This window comes from Lissotriton helveticus, chromosome 9 (assembly GCF_964261635.1).
Source record: "Lissotriton helveticus chromosome 9, aLisHel1.1, whole genome shotgun sequence".
In the NCBI taxonomy this organism is placed as follows: domain Eukaryota; kingdom Metazoa; phylum Chordata; class Amphibia; order Caudata; family Salamandridae; genus Lissotriton; species Lissotriton helveticus.
Window position 1 is genome coordinate 922,293,153 of NC_136070.1, and position 20,121 is coordinate 922,313,273.

At 42.8% G+C, this 20,121-nt stretch overlaps 1 protein-coding gene across 1 annotated transcript in view; it reads left to right on the plus strand.

Annotated features, from left to right (window-relative positions):
- The window catches only part of CLIP3 (CAP-Gly domain containing linker protein 3), a 204,868-nt gene that overhangs the window by 145,365 nt on the left and 39,382 nt on the right, over positions 1-20,121 (plus strand). The window contains exons 9-12 of the mRNA XM_078661107.1: positions 3,802-3,939; positions 5,633-5,767; positions 6,558-6,681; positions 14,214-14,278. Of these exons, the coding sequence (XP_078517233.1) occupies positions 3,802-3,939; positions 5,633-5,767; positions 6,558-6,681; positions 14,214-14,278 (462 nt within the window). The remainder of the gene's footprint in view (positions 1-3,801; positions 3,940-5,632; positions 5,768-6,557; positions 6,682-14,213; positions 14,279-20,121) is intronic.

The following is a 20,121-nucleotide window of genomic DNA, read 5'->3' on the forward strand; positions in this document are numbered from 1 at the left end:
GCATATGAGCCAAACCAGTGTGAAGACATTGAGGTTACACCAGGTAGGTGAAATATTCAAGTTACATAGATACATGGTTGGTCCTTTCTGCCAACTGTTTAGACCTGTGACCACATAATGGACTGCTGATAATTAGATGAGTGGTGGAAATTAACCATCTACATTGTGTGCCCTGGCTGCTTATTCAAAGGAAGCAGACAGATGGCGAACCAAAACAGAGGCGGCACAAGAAGTTTACATCTTAACACTGATACTCTTTATTCCAAAGTGACAATGAGGGTACAGGAAACTAATATTAGATACCAACAGGGAGAGCTTTTTGTGCAAAAGTAGTATACGAGTCAATAGGACAACTTGACACAGTAAGTTGTCTAAGTGTCATTACCCACCATAGACCATTACAGAAATGAAAACAAGTATCACACATTAAAAGACATTCTTTAGGTATAAGAATCAGTGCAATCGAGGATTGACAACACAAGTAAGAGCAAACAAAAGGAGGAGGAGATGATGATTTGATGGCAGGTACTTCACGATCATCAACAACTGACCTGACAAGTGAAGCATCAATATATGATGTCTTGAAAGTGATCCTGGACATCAGAGAAGTTCTAGAACTATCACGATGCACACTGCAGTAAAAAGCATTCTGAAAACACAGATAAAACTCCTTTCGAACACCGCGGACACGGAAAATATCAAGTCTACACCGCTGCTAAGGGCTCTGGCAGCCTCATATAATAATGACTGCAATGTTGGCCCCCATGCCTAATCTTACCTCAATTGTACAATGGGGAAAACCTGTTTAACCCAAATTCTGGCTTTACAAATTGAAGATTTTAATCCAGACTGGCCACTGCCATCTAATAATATTAAGTGCAGACTATGCAGCTATAAATTTGAAACATTTACCCATCTAGTCTGCTGTTGTCATTCGCAACTACACCTCCTGAGAATACTATTAAAGCCACTCTTTTTAACCCGTGGCATAAGAACATTTAACAATGCAGCGAATTTGATTTTTAGCACCATCGTTCCCGCTGAACTTGCAAGAATTGGTATTTTTTTTTTAAAGCAGTTCAGGACCTCCTAAAAAAAAACACACAACAAAGTCAGTAAATGTCTGCTGTTTGACAACTTTTTACCTTCTGTACCACAGACTTTAGGCATCTCACACTCTGACTCTCTTGCAATTGATTTTTAATAGCCACTACGTATTCAACACAAATGTAGAGGATTGTATTCTTTGGATATTACAAGCATGTTCGTGTTAGATAGCCCTATTATGATTCACTGCTTTTTATATATCTTTTATACTGGTTTTAAACTGTTAAATTGCTAAAAAAACTAAACAAAGTCGATAGCAGACCGTGGGTTCTGCCCCTACTATATGTTGGTCACGTTGAGGGCATGGCAAGGTCTCTTAAGTGTTTTATATTGTTATGATTTTAATTTACTACACAATAAAAAAAAATGTGACTTAAAAAAGGTTCTAGAACAAATGTTTGAAACACTGGCAATAGAGGTTACTCTACCAAAAGACTTAGATAAAGAGTCAGAAATAATAAAAGACAGAGATAGGGAATGAGTTAAAAACAATGAAAGAGCTATTGGAAGATCTCATATGCATAAACACATTTGCCAGAAGGAGATGGTGGGAATGGGTAAACTATTTTACTTGATAATACACATGCACATAGACTTCCAGGGAAAATCAATCATCCAAGGGTGCACCATGACTAACTATCGCAAAGTTCATGAACAACAAGGATGTCATATTGCAGGAATCCAGAAAAGCAGGTCTAAGTCACCATAAAAAACAATTAGTTCTCATCGTTGAGATTTGCAGATGATCTACCAAATTATGCACCAGCAGAAATAAAAAAGTTATTATTTGAGAAAGTTAACTGAAGGCTACAAAATATATCTGTCCAAAGCATGTTAACATAGAGGTCTAAGTTAAATGTGAGCGGTGGCTCGAAGACCTGGATATTCCCCAGCTACCTCTGGAAGTGGCGTTCCTCATCTGACATCAACTGGGCACTATATGTACCCAACAAAGAAAGTAATATTCATTTAAAAGCTGGAAAATGAGCTGCAAGGCCTTAAGGGGTGCATTGGAGCTCCCCATGGAAGCCTGGGCCAGGCTGGGGAAGTCGTGGTGAAGCAGGAAACAAACTCAATGAATGAAATGATAGAGGAAGTTTTAAAGGGAAGTTGGAAGGAAGTACACAGAGGGGACATTCAATTTCTGCAATATATAGACAACATAGGGACAAAACCATATGATACCAGAAGGATCAACAAGAAATAGCTAAAACTGCAACAAAAGAAGAAGGGAGTGAGAAATCACTCATAACAGATACCTGCTAAACTAAAGAGACATGAAATTAACTAGGTTTGATTACATATAATATAAGTATTATCACTTCCCACTACTATTACTGCCTAAAAAAGTACTCAGAAGTGTGATGGTATATTCATTTTTAACATGGATGAGGTCACATAGTTTAGGCAAATATAATGAAGAAGGTGTGAGATAGATATTGGTTGTTATCTGAGGCTTACTCTGTGGGTGAAATTGATGTACCACACCAGAGATAACTGTGCCATGAACCTAGAAATTGATGTTCGAGCAACATTACATCACGCAAAAAAAAAAAAGAAAAACGAGCTCCTTGGGCTGGGTACGCAAACTGAGTACAAGCTGGTCATTCCAATTTTGAAAGGGAGGGAATACCTTAGGATATCAAATCCCAAAGTTGTCCTTGGAGGATCGACAAGGATGGTGTTAGTTTGCTTTCACTTTATGAGAAGGTTGGTGAAAGGGCAAGGAAGTAGACCAAAGACATTGTTAATCCATAAATATACTAGGACTGGAGATAGTGCAGAGAAAGAAGAGGCAAAGGGCTCAAAAGAAGACTTTCATAGGTTAGGAAGTGTTAAAACTAGAACCTTATTGTTTAATTTAACATCATATTGCTCATTAAATAAATGAAATGACACTTAAAAATATACAGGGCACAATTCAACTTCAAAGATAGACAAATATATATACCTTTCTCCATTAAACAAATCTGATAAAGAAAGAGCTTTTCAAGTTCACCAGGAGTGGAACGGCAGATATCGGAATCCTCTGATTGTAGATATGCTTATGGAGTAGCAATGTGGAAGGTGGCGGTCCGTTGTTTGAAACTGATAAAACTCTCTTGGGTACCTTTGTCCGATAAACAACAGTGGTGGGTTAGTTAAATGTCAAACAGCTGTTCATGGTAGACTCACATGCATACAACATTGACAAGACAACATTCTGCTCAACAGTTATGGCTAAAAGGGGACAATACAGGCACAGACTGGTAATATGGAGTGGGGATATTGTGTGCTAGATAAAGTACAATATAGGTAAACATTATTTACAAGGCCATTGGCTGATACCTGGTGAAAGAGATGGAGGACTGGCACATGTTAGGATTTTGAAGGTGAAAGCATGGACTACAAAGAAATATTTTTTTCTATTCATGCATGCATAAACTACACTTAAGAATTAGCCACTTTATCACCAGAATATAAAGCTGTTATGTGTTGTTAATGGCAGGAAACTTTGAGTAGAACATTGTCAGACCATTTGCCAGTGATTTAAGCTAGGTATGCCCACACAAAGTTTTGGTTTGGGATTCAAGCATTACTCTTCACAACTATAAAGGTGGACCTGCATAAAATGGCGATGTTACAGTGTAAAGTAGACTTAAATGGAGTCATGACATATGTGCTTGTGCAATCAGACTCTTTGTTCCTCTTCAGGGGTATTTGCTTCTGTATCAAAAATCACTAAAGCCCCTCTGGAACAAACACCATCTTCGGTCACTTCTACACCAAAAACCCCACGGATGGACTTTTCCCGCATGACAGGCAAAGGCAGAAAGGAGAAGAAAGAAAAAGGTAGGCATGGTTGTAAGGGTACAACATTCAAACGTAACTTCTTTTGAGTTGGCTCATGTAGGAGCCTGGTGTATTACAGTTACAAAGAGTGCATCCCCCAACATCAGTTGATCAGCATCATAAGAAGGCAATTTTCTACTAAATGTTTCCATCATTCAGATCCAGGGTTTGTGCTGCTTATAAGAACCTTTTGTTGTCCAGGGAAAGTATTTAAGGTCATTTTATTTCACTTCTAGTAATATTATGTTGAACGAATTAACATTAAAACCTCAGTGAAATACATAAGCATTGCTAGGTGGTTAGATTCTTTTCAGATTTTAGGTTCAGCCACATGACATACATTTTCATACAATTAATCTAGAAAAGAATTATCTACACTGGAGTTATCCTGAGCATTTGACATAACACTACTTTTCATAGCCCAACGTTGCATACTGATAGGAAATAAAGCAAGTTATTTTTGAGTGTTTTCATGAAAACTAGACAGATGGCATGCTTTCTGAGATCCATCGTATTCTTCTTCCAGGTGACAAGAGCTAAAAGTTGGAATGAACAATTCCAACTGTAGCAGTGTTTAAGAATCAGAGTGCAGTTTGATAGTGAATAGAGGGCTATTCCATCCTTTGCATGTTGTATGTGATGGCTAATAATTAAGAAGAAACCATTTGCACTGTCTCATTATGGGAATGATAGCCATTCTGTTTACTGTTCCTCATCTATCGGCAGCAACAAAATAAAAGTGGGTGCTATCATTCTACGTTACCAACTTACTCCTATGGCTTTCTACTGGTGCTCACTGGTGTTACATTGTGGGCCTTCGTATTGTGGGATAAGTATAGCAGACTAGAGTCCATAATTATGGATTACAAAACAGCACCACAATAATATTTCCCTACAGCAGATGTTTTTTAATGTTGTATTTGAAACACTACACATAGAATGTAATTTTAGAACTACAAGGAATGCATATTTTCTTGGGAAATAAAGTGTAAAATTAAATAATTGTATTTACTTTTAAAGCACAGTATGTTTTAAAATATCTTACAAAACTTTCTGAAGGTTTACATTTGAAGGTTTGTCAATGAATATGAAACCTATTTGTTAGAGTTGTTATCTACAGAGCATATCTGCACACATCAATACATCTATATTGCAAACACCCATCCTCTTCTGGGACTATTTCATGTCATAAGTCCAAAGGCAATTTTGTCTGTTCTTATTCAGGTGTGTTGGATGCCAACACCTCCCTAGATTGGTTTTCAAGTGTCTTGTAGTATCTGCTGTAAACATTTGTTCCCAAAATCATATAAATTAAACCTCCTAAGGCAGGTGTGTCCAACCTTTATTATTGAGAAGTGGAGCGGTACCATAATTTCAGGGTAACTCAAAATGTCATGAACTTACTTCAGGTTAATTGTATGCAAATTAATCTCGCGTAGACAGCCAGAAAATAAGTCACATATGTAGCCCAACGTAAGACCAACATAAGACGACCTCTGTTCTTAAATATACATCCAGGTACAAAGAAAGGCCAAATATAATGGTGGGGATTACCAACTGTCACTCTGGGTTTTTAAATTTGACAATCCATGTTGGGGAGCTCCTGGCTCTTGATTAGCCAGAAGCCACACATATAACCACAAGTATTGTAAATTGAACGTGCCTTGACATGATGTGTCTGTATCACCCTTAGCTATTCGAAAGAAGTCACCATCTGTAGCAAGTCTGGACAGAGAGGGACTCAAGGTCGAAGTTGGTGATCAGGTGCTGGTGGCCGGACAGAAGCAGGGAATCGTGCAGTTCTACGGAAAGACAGACTTTGCTCCAGGCAAGTAACGGTGAAGCTGGGTTCGTTCTCTCTCCAAAACGTTGTTTCTGAAACCACAAAAAATTGCATTTAAATGAAAGCCTGTATTACAAATGCAAGATGTATCCCAATGCTATTGATATATTTTGAAGAATTACAGCATCAAACTGCAACTGCATGTAGTTTTATAAGGCTACGGAGTCAGCAAAAACATCAACTCATCAATGTCCAATCACCATAAGTCAGTGGGAGTCGATGTGACATCATATGCCTTTTACCCTCCGTTAACGACACAGGGTTGACCACTTATCCCACCCTTAGCCTCTAAGCTTCCTGTTTGCTGCTGAGGAGTTATGTAAAAGGGAAGATGAAGGAACAACTGAAAGAAAAGAGGGTTTATAGACCTGATTACTTTCAGTTCTCTATATTAAAGCTGTAAGCAAAGACACTTCCAGGAGTACTAAAGGGCAAGCACAGTAATAGAAGCTGCAACCCGTGGCCACTCTTAATTCATGTCAATGACCAAAACTAAGAGTCTTTCGCCTTCTCAGTGCTAGATTTCTGGGATGGAATTTTGTGGGTCTCTGGTTTCTTCCGAGTTTACTGCTTTTATTTGAATTATTCATTTTCCAGCTTCCAAATTTTCCCTACCTCTGTGATACACTCTATTTGCACTGTCATGTTCACAATCTTCTCCACCCACATGACGAAGCGCCATGCTGGCTAATGCAGAGCATGTCTGAGAATAAGCACTGAGGGTAGTCCATGAAGACAAGGCTGACAGCATCTGTCCATGTGTTCTCTTCCTCAGGCTACTGGTTTGGGATCGAGCTGGATAAACCCACCGGGAAACATGACGGCTCTGTGTTCGGGGTCCGCTACTTTACCTGCCCTCCAAAATACGGAGTCTTTGCTCCACCCTCCAGAGTACAAAGGTGGGTGTTAATACCAATTTTATTGCCAATTACGTTACTCTATTAATATGAAAATGAGAAAGTACTGAAGTGGTTTTTGAGTGAATTATCCCTGGACGGAATATGGAGCATAGGAATATTTTGGTAGAATATCATGGAAAGGATGTTGAGGGACATAATATTGAAAGGCAAATGTATAGAGAGAAAGTATAGGTTTAGTGTTCTTGACTCCGTACCTACGTACATTGAGGATATGTATATTTATATGTGTGTGTGTGTGTGTGTGTGTGTGTGTATATATATATATATATATATATATATATATATATATATATATATATATATATATATGAAAAATAACTGTAGTACAGCACTTTCTCAGGACAAACAAAAGACGCAGCCTCCCAGTACTGCTGTACTGCAGTTATTTTGGATATTGGATTGCCGGGTGACTCCGCCGGCGTGCACGCCACTCTTCAAGGGTCACCAGGGGTCCGGAAGGAGTACTGTGTTTGGAGATATATATATATATATATATATATATATATATATATATATATATATATATATATATATATATATATATATATATATATATATTAATGCTCCCAGCTTGGTGTCGTCGTGCAAGATGCACTCGAGCAGAGATGAAAAGCTCCAAGCCTCAGCTCCACTAAAAAGGTAAAAAGGCTCCAGCCGGCTGTTCCCCTTCACAGTCCTGCAGCCATCTTCGCCTTATGCGTTTCGAATAACTCTCGTCATCAGAGGTTGATGGTGAAGGAAAGCAACGTGCATTGTCCAACCACAGTTCCTTTTATAACCAAATAGCGCGCCTTCTGATGGGCTGCTCGTGATGAGGCTGCACAATGTTTTGTGGGAATGGTAGTCGGAAGAAATTATTTGCATCCATTTCATCCTCGTTGCTTCTTTATACACTGTTGGTACACAAGCTCATGGATTGAGCCCCAGTCAGCGTATGAAGACCACAACTCTCTCCCAGATAAGGAAAGAATGTGGCACAGCTCTGGGGTAATATTCAATTAGTTTTATTGCTTTTCCTGTGTGTGGTGTTAAATGTCCTTGAAACGCTTTCTCCAGTGCCCGTTTCAATGGCTTCTCATTCTCCCTGGGGGTTAGCTGGCATAAGGTGTTGCTGTAACCATTCCTAGTAAGGTAGTCACTTGCCCCTCCTCCACCTTAAAGATGTAAAGCCATCTCGCGCTCCTCCTGCCAAACAACAGCATGCTGGTCGTTAGAGTCCTCCATGGAAGCCCATCCAGTGATTAAGGCATGCCAAACGCCATGTGACGTCCCAATAATGTTCTTATTGCAATAGTTATGATACTCCGCTCTCTATTCTTTCAATTGCGTGCTTTATCACTGTGTGCAAACATGGAACAAACAAAGGAAAAGAAAAGTAAAAAACTATATATATATACATTAAAAAGCCATATTACAAAACTCTGTGCAAAAAAGAGATGAAATACACACTCATGTTTTACAAAACTCCATTTGATAAAATCCAGAAGAAGACCTAAATTAAATTCTCCTAATCACTCCACAAACGGGGGGGGCAATCCAGGTTAAACCACAGTTAATCAAATAGGCATAGTTGGCTATACACCTAATACACAAAATGGATGTTCCTACCCTAATTGTATAGCCATCTATTTGCTAGAATTGAGGCCAACAGGTGTCAGAGTCTCAAAATCAATTATATATTTGGATTCCATAATTCTCAAGTGACATTCTCTATCGCCTCCTCTTTCCTGTGGTCTAATCGTATCTAGAACCACATAAGTCAGTAGCTTCTCATTTTGACCATGCAGTTTTGCTCGTTAATGTTCTAGCAGCCTCTTTTTGGCTTTATGTATGGTGCACCCTATGTGATATTTACCACAGGGACAGATTAGGCAATATATGCAGAACTCAGTATTGCAATCAAAGCTCCCTTTGATCAAAAATTCTCTCCCACTGTTTGGGACCTTGACTTTGGTGCAATTAGTACTGCTGGCACATGCTTTGCAATGCATACAACATGCAAAGCCACCCATTCTTCCAATCCGCCCCCCAACAACCAGTGAAGTTACTAGATTGCAGCTCAACTCGTCCTTTAAGGACCTGCCTTTTCTAAAAGTGATTTGGAGGGATTCATGTACGTATTTTTCGAAGATGGAATCAGTCTTCAAAATATGGCAATTTTGATTGAAACATTTTCTAATCGTGTATGCCTTGTTTGAGAATGTCTTTATAAAGCTCACCTGGCTGTCAGTTCCTGCAATCACTGTTGGTTTAGGATGCAAGAGATTATATATTTGCAGCATATCAGCCTTTTCTATAGCTTGCATCACCAGCTTTTCCTCTACATATTCTTTTTCTGTGTTATAATTTATTCTGGCCCTGATTAGCTCCCCATAGGGGATACTCTGGATTAGACTGTATGGGTGCGCACTGGTAGCATTAAGGAGGCTGTTCCCAGCAGTCTCCTTTCTATGTAACTTAGTCCCCAGTTGGTTGCCCTGTACTGCAATTTCCACATCCAAAAATATAATATTTTTCCTACTCATATGTGATGTGAAATGTAGATTCACATTCTTTTCATTCAATGATGACATAAAGGCTGCTGCTGATTTCTCAACGCCCTTCCAAATTAAAAAACTATCATCAGTGAATCTCGTCCTCATCACAATTTGTTCACCTTGACTCTCCCAGCAACTGGACACCTGCTCCTCCCACCAGCCCATGAAAAAATGTGCATAGCTGGGGTGAAGCAGGTGCCCATTGCTGTGCCTTGTATCTGCTTGTATATTCTTTGATCAAAGAAGTAAAAGTTATTTCTTAATCAGGACCACACCATTTCAATCAACATCTCAGCATGCAATAACAATGACACTGACCTTGCACATAGAAAGTGTCTAATGGCCTGGATCCCCAGGTCATGTCTAATACAAGTATAAAGACAGGTGACATCTAATGTAATCAACATGTTGTCTTCTTCCCATGTTAATCCATCAATCATCGTTAAAAAGTGTGTAGTATCTTTTTAAGTAGACGGGTAAGGCTGTTACAAAGGATCTTAAGTAATGACCGATATACTTGGAAGTCATTTCCAGTTGTGAACCCATTGAGGAGACTATTGGCCTTCCTGGCAGTTTCAATGCATCTTTATGTAAATAATGAACGAATAACATTTTCTGTATGCCGGTTCATGAACTGACAAATTCATTTTCAAAGACATTCCAAAATGGCGCTCACAGATTTTGGTCATACTGAACTTGTAAAGTGCTCTTGATCTCTTTCACTGTCAATTGTTATGTGTATGTAAGCGGAAGTATGGGGACTCAAGCCATGCTGTGATCAAGCCAAAAGGTGAAATGCGTTGGTAGAGAGCATTTTCTGCAAATAAACTAATCAGGCATCCTGGGGTGTCCTGGAGTTTACTTGATGACATAAAATTCGGTTTGGAATATTTCTCTCTCTCTCTCTCTCTCTCTCTCTCTCTATATATATATATATATATATATATATATATATGTGCGCTCGCGTGTAAAGACACGGCCACACTCGCGGGGAGAAACTTGAACTCGCCTTTCTTGCCACAGCGTGCTTGAATAGCTGAGGAGCTCAAGAGAAAGTGATTCAATCCCATTTCGCCGTGGAATTCCTGACGCGTTTCGAAGGCTCCCGCCTTCTCTTCAGAGGATTTGGCGAACTGATGATGGGAATGCAGGTACCAGCCCTGATAATGATCATGGCACGCCCCTGATGGGCAGTCCAAATGTCCCAGTGCCTGATGGGACTGGTAGTCCTGTTTAGTCTTGGCGCCCCATGTGTGGCTCAAGGCGGACGAGTGGTCTCCCCTCGCCAACCAAGCGACCTCACGATAGCGGAGTAGCAGACGGATATATGCCCGTCAAACTAGCAAGCTGGATGCTTGCCCTGGTCGGCTCCTACCCTGAGGCTGCTTGGCGGTGCTCAGCGTGTATGCAGGGGCTCTGCTCGCTCGTTTCCATCATGGCGCTGCTGCACTCTTCTGGCGGGTGCGGTAAAAGGATGGTGATGGTTCCATCCACATATGTGCGCTCGCGTGTAAAGACACGGCCACACTCGCGGGGAGAAACTTGAACTCGCCTTTCTTGCCACAGCGTGCTTGAATAGCTGAGGAGCTCAAGAGAAAGTGATTCAATCCCATTTCGCCGTGGAATTCCTGACGCGTTTCGAAGGCTCCCGCCTTCTCTTCAGAGGATTTGGCGAACTGATGATGGGAATGCAGGTACCAGCCCTGATAATGATCATGGCACGCCCCTGATGGGCAGTCCAAATGTCCCAGTGCCTGATGGGACTGGTAGTCCTGTTTAGTCTTGGCGCCCCATGTGTGGCCAAGGCGGACGAGTGGTCTCCCCTCGCCAACCAGGCGACCTCACGATAGCGGAGTAGCAGACGGATATATGCCCGTCAAACTAGCAAGCTGGATGCTTGCCCTGGTCGGCTCCTACCCTGAGGCTGCTTGGCGGTGCTCAGCGTGTATGCAGGGGATCTGCTCGCTCATTTCCATCATGGCGCTGCTGCACTCTTCTGGCGGGTGCGGTAAAAGGATGGTGATGGTTCCATCCACATATGTGCGCTCGCGTGTAAAGACACGGCCACACTCGCGGGGAGAAACTTGAACTCGCCTTTCTTGCCACAGCGTGCTTGAATAGCTGAGGAGCTCAAGAGAAAGTGATTCAATCCCATTTCGCCGTGGAATTCCTGACGCGTTTCGAAGGCTCCCGCCTTCTCTTCAGAGGATTTGGCGAACTGATGATGGGAATGCAGGTACCAGCCCTGATAATGATCATGGCACGCCCCTGATGGGCAGTCCAAATGTCCCAGTGCCTGATGGGACTGGTAGTCCTGTTTAGTCTTGGCGCCCCATGTGTGGCTCAAGGCGGACGAGTGGTCTCCCCTCGCCAACCAGGTGACCTCACGATAGCGGAGTAGCAGACGGATATATGCCCGTCAAACTAGCAAGCTGGATGCTTGCCCTGGTCGGCTCCTACCCTGAGGCTGCTTGGCGGTGCTCAGTGTGTATGCAGGGGCTCTGCTCGCTCGTTTCCATCATGGCGCTGCTGCACTCTTCTGGCGGGTGCGGTAAAAGGATGGTGATGGTTCCATCCACATATGTGCGCTCGCATGTAAAGACACGGCCACACTCGCGGGGAGAAACTTGAACTCGCCTTTCTTGCCACAGCGTGCTTGAATAGCTGAGGAGCTCAAGAGAAAGTGATTCAATCCCATTTCGCCGTGGAATTCCTGACGCGTTTCGAAGGCTCCCGCCTTCTCTTCAGAGGATTTGGCGAACTGATGATGGGAATGCAGGTACCAGCCCTGATAATGATCATGGCACGCCCCTGATGGGCAGTCCAAATGTCCCAGTGCCTGATGGGACTGGTAGTCCTGTTTAGTCTTGGCGCCCCATGTGTGGCTCAAGGCGGACGAGTGGTCTCCCCTCGCCAACCAGGCGACCTCACGATAGCGGAGTAGCAGACGGATATATGCCCGTCAAACTAGCAAGCTGGATGCTTGCCCTGGTCGGCTCCTACCCTGAGGCTGCTTGGCGGTGCTCAGCGTGTATGCAGGGGCTCTGCTCGCTCGTTTCCATCATGGCGCTGCTGCACTCTTCTGGCGGGTGCGGTAAAAGGATGGTGATGGTTCCATCCACATATGTGCGCTCGCGTGTAAAGACACGGCCACACTCGCGGGGAGAAACTTGAACTCGCCTTTCTTGCCACAGCGTGCTTGAATAGCTGAGGAGCTCAAGAGAAAGTGATTCAATCCCATTTCGCCGTGGAATTCCTGACGCGTTTCGAAGGCTCCCGCCTTCTCTTCAGAGGATTTGGCGAACTGATGATGGGAATGCAGGTACCAGCCCTGATAATGATCATGGCACGCCCCTGATGGGCAGTCCAAATGTCCCAGTGCCTGATGGGACTGGTAGTCCTGTTTAGTCTTGGCGCCCCATGTGTGGCTCAAGGCGGACGAGTGGTCTCCCCTCGCCAACCAGGCGACCTCACGATAGCGGAGTAGCAGACGGATATATGCCCGTCAAACTAGCAAGCTGGATGCTTGCCCTGGTCGGCTCCTACCCTGAGGCTGCTTGGCGGTGCTCAGCGTGTATGCAGGGGCTCTGCTCGCTCGTTTCCATCATGGCGCTGCTGCACTCTTCTGGCGGGTGCGGTAAAAGGATGGTGATGGTTCCATCCACATATGTGCGCTCGCGTGTAAAGACACGGCCACACTCGCGGGGAGAAACTTGAACTCGCCTTTCTTGCCACAGCGTGCTTGAATAGCTGAGGAGCTCAAGAGAAAGTGATTCAATCCCATTTCGCCGTGGAATTCCTGACGCGTTTCGAAGGCTCCCGCCTTCTCTTCAGAGGATTTGGCGAACTGATGATGGGAATGCAGGTACCAGCCCTGATAATGATCATGGCACGCCCCTGATGGGCAGTCCAAATGTCCCAGTGCCTGATGGGACTGGTAGTCCTGTTTAGTCTTGGCGCCCCATGTGTGGCTCAAGGCGGACGAGTGGTCTCCCCTCGCCAACCAGGCGACCTCACGATAGCGGAGTAGCAGACGGATATATGCCCGTCAAACTAGCAAGCTGGATGCTTGCCCTGGTCGGCTCCTACCCTGAGGCTGCTTGGCGGTGCTCAGCGTGTATGCAGGGGCTCTGCTCGCTCGTTTCCATCATGGCGCTGCTGCACTCTTCTGGCGGGTGCGGTAAAAGGATGGTGATGGTTCCATCCACATATGTGCGCTCGCATATATATATATAAACTCCACATCTACATACCTTGAAAAAAATATCTATATATATCTACATGTAGATGTGGAGTTTGGTATAGAAAATGTATACATACTTACCTTTCAATATTTTTTCCCTTGATATTCTGTCTACTATATTAAGGTCCGACAATATTCTCTACTCAAAATTTTGGAGGCAAACCATTTTAAAACAATTAGTTGTATGGAACAGAACATGAACAAAATGTTATGGTTAAGTTGGTGTGATTGTCTATGATTTGGTTTAATGTTTAATACTGACATGCAACCGAATGCACTTATAGAAAAATACCCTCCATACTACCTTAGTGAGTAGGATGATGATGATAATGACAGTACAGAGGGATAACAAAGTCTGACCCTGCCCCGTAAATCTGTGAAACATGAGTAGATATGAATGTTCAGCTCTGCATTGAGAACATTCAGCTCACTCTGTAGTTCCTAATAAATGTTTTAGTGTCATTAAGTTTAGTGAATATTCTGAAGAAGTGGATAGGTGCTTCTGAAATGAAGTCACCCAAGCACCAAGAAGTATACAACAGAGCTAGGCTATAGCACCTCACAGATAAGCTTACGAGCTGATATACAATAAATAAAAACACATTAAACACACGATTCAATGCAAACTGGAAAATTACGTAGCATAAATTATGTACAAAGTAAGTTTGAGCTTGGAATATTTACAGTAGTGTAATAGCTCTTGTGGTAAAACATCCATTTTATCGTTGCAGAATTGGAGCAAGCAAAGACTCACAAAGTGACAGTAATTTAGCGAAGAAGGTTCACCAAGTTACTAGTAGGTATAATGTGTTTGCTGGATTTCCACTTTCATTTCATTCTGTCCTACAGAAATTGTTGCATATTTCTTATACTTATGTTACCAGTCGTATACGCTTTAGCGCATTACAGGGATGGTGAACTTCATGTGTCTTCTGTCATTGAGTAGAGTGCCTTGTTGCAGGCTTCCAATTAAAAAGAACCTTTCTGTTAGCAACACAGAGCATTCTTGATGGAGAATTTGCAACTGAAATCTGGGATTTAGGTGCTTAATAATAGAACAACACATTTCAAGATGGAATTCCTTCTTTGGTCACAATACATAAGGTCTACTTAGAGGACCTGCATGCTTTATTCCCCAAACAATAGAAGTTGAGATTTAGACTACTCAAACACATTTCTTGAATAAGACCGAAGTGGTAGTCAAAAGGATCCCTGGAAAAGTCCAATGCTATTAACCATGAAGTCTTTCACTTCTATAAATCTCATAAAGTAAGAAAAAGACATACTTACATTACATTACATCAACCAAATTGAACTTAAAAAAAGATGAGTCAAAACTGCCACTAGACAAAACTCCGATCTCTCTCAAGCAGGAAGGTTAATCACCAGAGACATCTTGACACATTTAATGTTGCTTGAAAACTGCTGGCAACTCTGCAGCGGGTGCTTTGATGGTTTAAATCTTTTTATTTGGTTTAATGTACTGGTTCATAGCAATATAACAAAGCATCATCAAGAGCTAACTTAACTTTATTATATTGTGCAGTACATTAGGAAACCAGTAACATTCCCACAAACTCCCCCTCTGCCCTGGAACCAGATGCTATCCAGTGTTGTGAGTGGTGTGATTGTGTATTGTGTCCGATGTATTCATTTGATCACTATCTGAGGACGTGGTTGGCAGGGAGCAGGTGCTTTTGAACCATAACATATTTCAGAGCACAGGGAAACTGGAAATGAAAGTGAGTGCTGAGTGGATAATGCCGGCCTGCTGTTTTTGTTACTGGTATTGCAGCATTGTTGCAACACCGGTCCCCCAGGAACAAAGGACAGTCCCCCACCCTTCCATCCTGGTGCCCGGTACCTGGTCCAGCCTTACCTTGTACCATCCATGGAAGGCCCCCTTGATGCAGAGTAAGCCAAAGCTGCGCTTAGCGCTGCTTTGCATTACTTTTAGGCAACTTTCTGTGCAAAAAAAGAAAATCCAAAATAATAATTTAGTACAGTTTTGAGTCACTTTTGTGCTACAAACCCAGCGCAAAATGTTCGCAAATTTGGCTCATTGTCTATAGATTGGAGTGTTTGTATTTGTACTCTTAAATACATGACCAGAACTAACACTACTCATACCTCTGAAATCACAGAAACATAAAAGATCTAACAGGTCCTTGGCGGGAAATGCTCCAAAGATATGGAACTCCATCCCCCCCCACATCAGGATGACCGCCCCCTTCCTGAAATTCAAGATACTACTCAAAGCCTTCTTTCTTGAGCGGGCTGGATCGTAACCAGAACCCCCCGTATGGCTTTGATAGTTCACTATCTCTTTGGTCCTAGCGAGAACCTGATGACTCTCCCTTGATCTCCGCCATGTCGCCCTCATGCTGATATTGAATAGACTTTTACTTGCTACCATGTTTTCCCATACTCTCCCTACCTTGCTTCGACCTACCTGTTTTGTTGATGCTTATTTGTAACCGATGTGAAGCGCACTGATACCTTCGGGTCTAGCTAGCGCTATACAAAACTTAAATAAATAAATAAAAATAAAACTAATTCAGTGCTTAATTTGTACATAAATAAGTGACAGGGTCCTCTTCTTGAGCACTTTAGTTTACACCGCCCATTGCCCCTGCCTGTACTGCCAATCACACTACCAACACAACTTCTAAGCATCACTCTCCTACAAGTGTTACAATTCAAACTATTCCAAGCCCTATAGCTATAAGAATGCCTTTGGTGGCAGGCATTCGTAATTTTATATGCATTTTGCATTAAAAAACAACTTTTGCTGTAATCATTTCTAAATTAGCTAAATGGATTCACCATGTAGCAGACCGTTACAAGTGCCGGTGGTGACAATTAAGTGTCGGTGCCCAGCACTGGAACCAATAGCTCAAATTAAGTAGTGATTGAATCATACAATAATTAGTAAAGCGTTATAAAGTATTGACGTTTAGTGACAGTGATTGAACTATCCGACTGCTGTTCATCGTACACTATGCATAAGAACATGGAGAAAGTGGTAGCATGGTGAAATTCCATATGATTAGCACAGTAAGTTCCTCAAATGCAGTGAAATTGTGTATGATTAATAAAATATATTCAATTTAAGGAAATGGTAAATACTTAGACAATAACAATCCAAGTCATCGAGCTCTTCACTAAATTGCTTAAGGGTCGAACATTTTTATAGGATTACACCTGTTTTTAGACCAATATTCCCCTTTGTAGGACAGAATGTGAAAACAGGCATGCCTTCTTTTTGTGCTAAATCTGTGGTAATACCATATACGCAGGAATTCCTCAGAGCATCATATCGGAGCAGATTTATTATAATAATAATAATAATCCACATTTGTAAAGCGCACAATCACCCGTAAGGGTCTCTAGGCGCTGGGGGCCGTCGGGAAGATTAAGCGAGCTATTGCCCAGAGTCACATGGTGCTGGGCTAACCTGTCACCGGAGCCGGGGATCGAACCGTGGTCCCCAGATTCCAGCGTCAGTCGCCCTGGCCGCGGCGCCACACCTCTCCCCTATTATAACTTTGTACCGCCGCAAAGTCATACATAGTGGTGCAAAATCTTGATAAGGATTATGTTACTTACCCTGTAAGCATCTTTTCATGGTGTGTAGCGCTTTAGATTCACATGCTCTGCATCCTCCTGCCATCTAGTGTTGGGTCTGGAGTTGTGAAAGTTGTTTTTCTTCGAAAAGTCTTTTGAATCAAAAGTCTAAGTGACTCCTCCTCTTGGTGATATTGCTCATGGCAATCAACTCATTTGTAAGATTGTTTTCCCGCAGACGGTGAGAAAGGAGTGTAAGGTAAGTGTAAGAAAAGCGATGTCTATGCTAAAAGTAAGTATATCAGATAAACATAAAATGTCACTACAACGGCCTCAGGCATCCAGAGAGGAGGGGTGCAAGTGAATCTACAGCACTACATGCCACGAACAGATGCTTACAGGGTAAGTAACATAATCTGTTCAATGGAATGTGTGACTGTAGATACACACATTCTGTATAGACTGTAGAGCAATCCTTCCTAGAAACAGTGGCTAGCCTGTGGGAGTTGCAGAGTACGTAGCATTGCCTGGCCTACACTGGCTTGTTGGTGCGCTAAAATATTAAAACAGTAGTGTTTGGTGAATGTGTGTGTGTTGTACACCATGTACATGCCTTACAAATGTCAGCTATGGGAATATTTCCCAGAAAAGTCATAGGGGCTACCTTTTCACTAGTGGAATGTGCTCTGGGAGTAACAGGTAAATTTGTTTTGGCCTTAATGTTGAGAGTTTGAATACATTTGACTATCCATATGGCTATGCCTGATTTGAATATTGCCTTTATGAGGTGGAGAAAAGGTTACAAAGAGTTGCTTTATTTTCCTGAAAGTTTTAGTTCTATCTATGTAGAGCATGAGTGCTCTTTTTATAGCTAGAGTATGAAGAGCTCTTTCTGCAACAGTCAGGGAGAGGGAAAAAATGGGAGCTCAATGGATTGATTGTGGTGAAATTGTGAAACTACCTTAGATAGGAATGTTGGATTGGTACGAATAACCAATTTGTCTCCTAGGTATTTTGAAGAATGGTTCTTACAAGGTTAAAGCCTGGAGCTCACTAATAAGTCTAAGTGAGATGATGGCAACTAAGAATATCACTTTCCAGGAAAGAAATTGCAGGGGGCATGAGTGAAGAGGCTCAAAAAGGGAGACCCATGAGTCACCAAGAAAGGATGGGTTGTTGAAAACAAAGTTAAGGTTCCAAGAGGGTGCTGGAAGAACCTTATGTGGAATAACTCGTTTGAGTCCTTCCATGAACACTTTGATGACTGGGATTTTGAATAATGAATGATGCTGTCTTTTTTGGAGAGAGGCAGCCATTGTTCCATGGTGTAACCTTATGGAAGTGTAGGCTGAATTTGCTTTCTGAAACTGCAGTAGGTTGTAGATATTGTCTTCTACTGTATCTTTAATAGGGTCAATTTGATTTGACTGGCAGTAACAAACAAAACATTTCCATTTTGCAGCATAACAGGCTCTTATTGTGGATGTACATGCCTCTATGAGAATGTTCATACATTCTGGTAGTAAATTGAGGTAACCAAATTCTATGACCTCAGGAGCCAAATTGCTAGAAGTGTTTTGGGGTTTGAGTGTCTGATTTGTCCTTGATTTTGAGTGAGAGGTCTGTTCTATTGGGGAGATTGCCATGTGGATTTATTGAGAGTACCGGCATTTTTATGAACCAGGGCTGACACTCCCATGTGGGAGCTACAAGGATCATGGCTCGAGAGGTTTGCCTGAATATCTGAACCAGAAATGGAATGAGAGGGAGAGGTGGAAAAGCGTAGGCAAATATCCTTGACCAACTCATCCATAGTGCGCTGCCCTTGGATATTGAGTGTGGGTTTGGACATTTTGCATTTTCTGTTGTGGCGTAAAGGCCAATCTGAGGGCACCCCACCTTTGAACGTAGGGAAGGAGGGCTTGTGGGTGAACCTCCCACCTGTGGGTCTGTTGCTGCATCCTGCTGAGCAGGTCCACAAAATAAGACCAGGAGATATTCCGCATACAGGTGAATGTTGTGTTGAAGAGCCCAATTTCATATGGTCTGAGACAGGTGTGATATTTGTGAAGACTTTGTCCCCCTCTGTTTTTTTAGGTAATACATGACTGTCATATTGTCCATTCGGATGAGGAAAACCTTGTTTGATAAATAAGGAAGGAAAGCTTTCAGTGCCAGAAATACTGCCAGAAGCTCCAGGTGGTTGATGTGTAGAGATTGATGTTTGACATCCCACAGACCTTGTGCTGTCAAGTCTTGTAGGTGAGCACCCCAACCAGTGTTTGGTGCATCCATAGTGAGAGTGATGTGAGGAACAGGGTCTAGGTCGCCATTTTAACAGATTGTTAGTGTTCCATTATTGCAGAGAACCGTGAGTTTGGGGATTTCCTTTGAGTTTCTTGCTGAGTTTGGAGTACTGCCGTCGCGGGAGCCTACAGCGCCTTAGCAATCCTGAGCGCTTTTCTCCCTGCAAAACACTACTTCTTGCCAGACCCGCTACGTGGTGGTTAATTTTCCAAGGACGATTGGGAGCAGGGGAAGTTACAAACTACTGTGGGCATTTCGAGAGCAGGGCTGCGAGCGCGTCAGCTGCAGGACTCGAGTTCCCAAGAGTCCCTGCTGCTGACCGGCACTTAACCACCTGGTGCCGCTCTCCCTGTTGGTTACGCCCCCCTTCCCAGCATCAAAAGCACTTGGACATAGACCTTCGTGGGATTTCCTTTGAGTTTCTTGCTGAGTTTGGAGTACTGCCGTCGCGGGAGCCTACAGCGCCTTAGCAATCCTGAGCGCTTTTCTCCCTGCAAAACGCTACTTCTTGCCGGACCCGCTCCGCGGGTCCCGCTACGTGGTGTTTAATTTCCCAAGGACGATTGGGAGCAGGGGAAGTTACAAACTACTGTGGGCATTTCGAGAGCAGGGCTGCGAGCGCGTCAGCTGCAGGACTCGAGTTCCCAAGAGTCCCTGCTGCTGACCGGCACTTAACCACCTGGTGCCGCTCTCCCTGTTGGTTACGCCCCCCTTCCCAGCATCAAAAGCACTTGGACATAGACCTTCGTGGGATTTCCTTTGAGT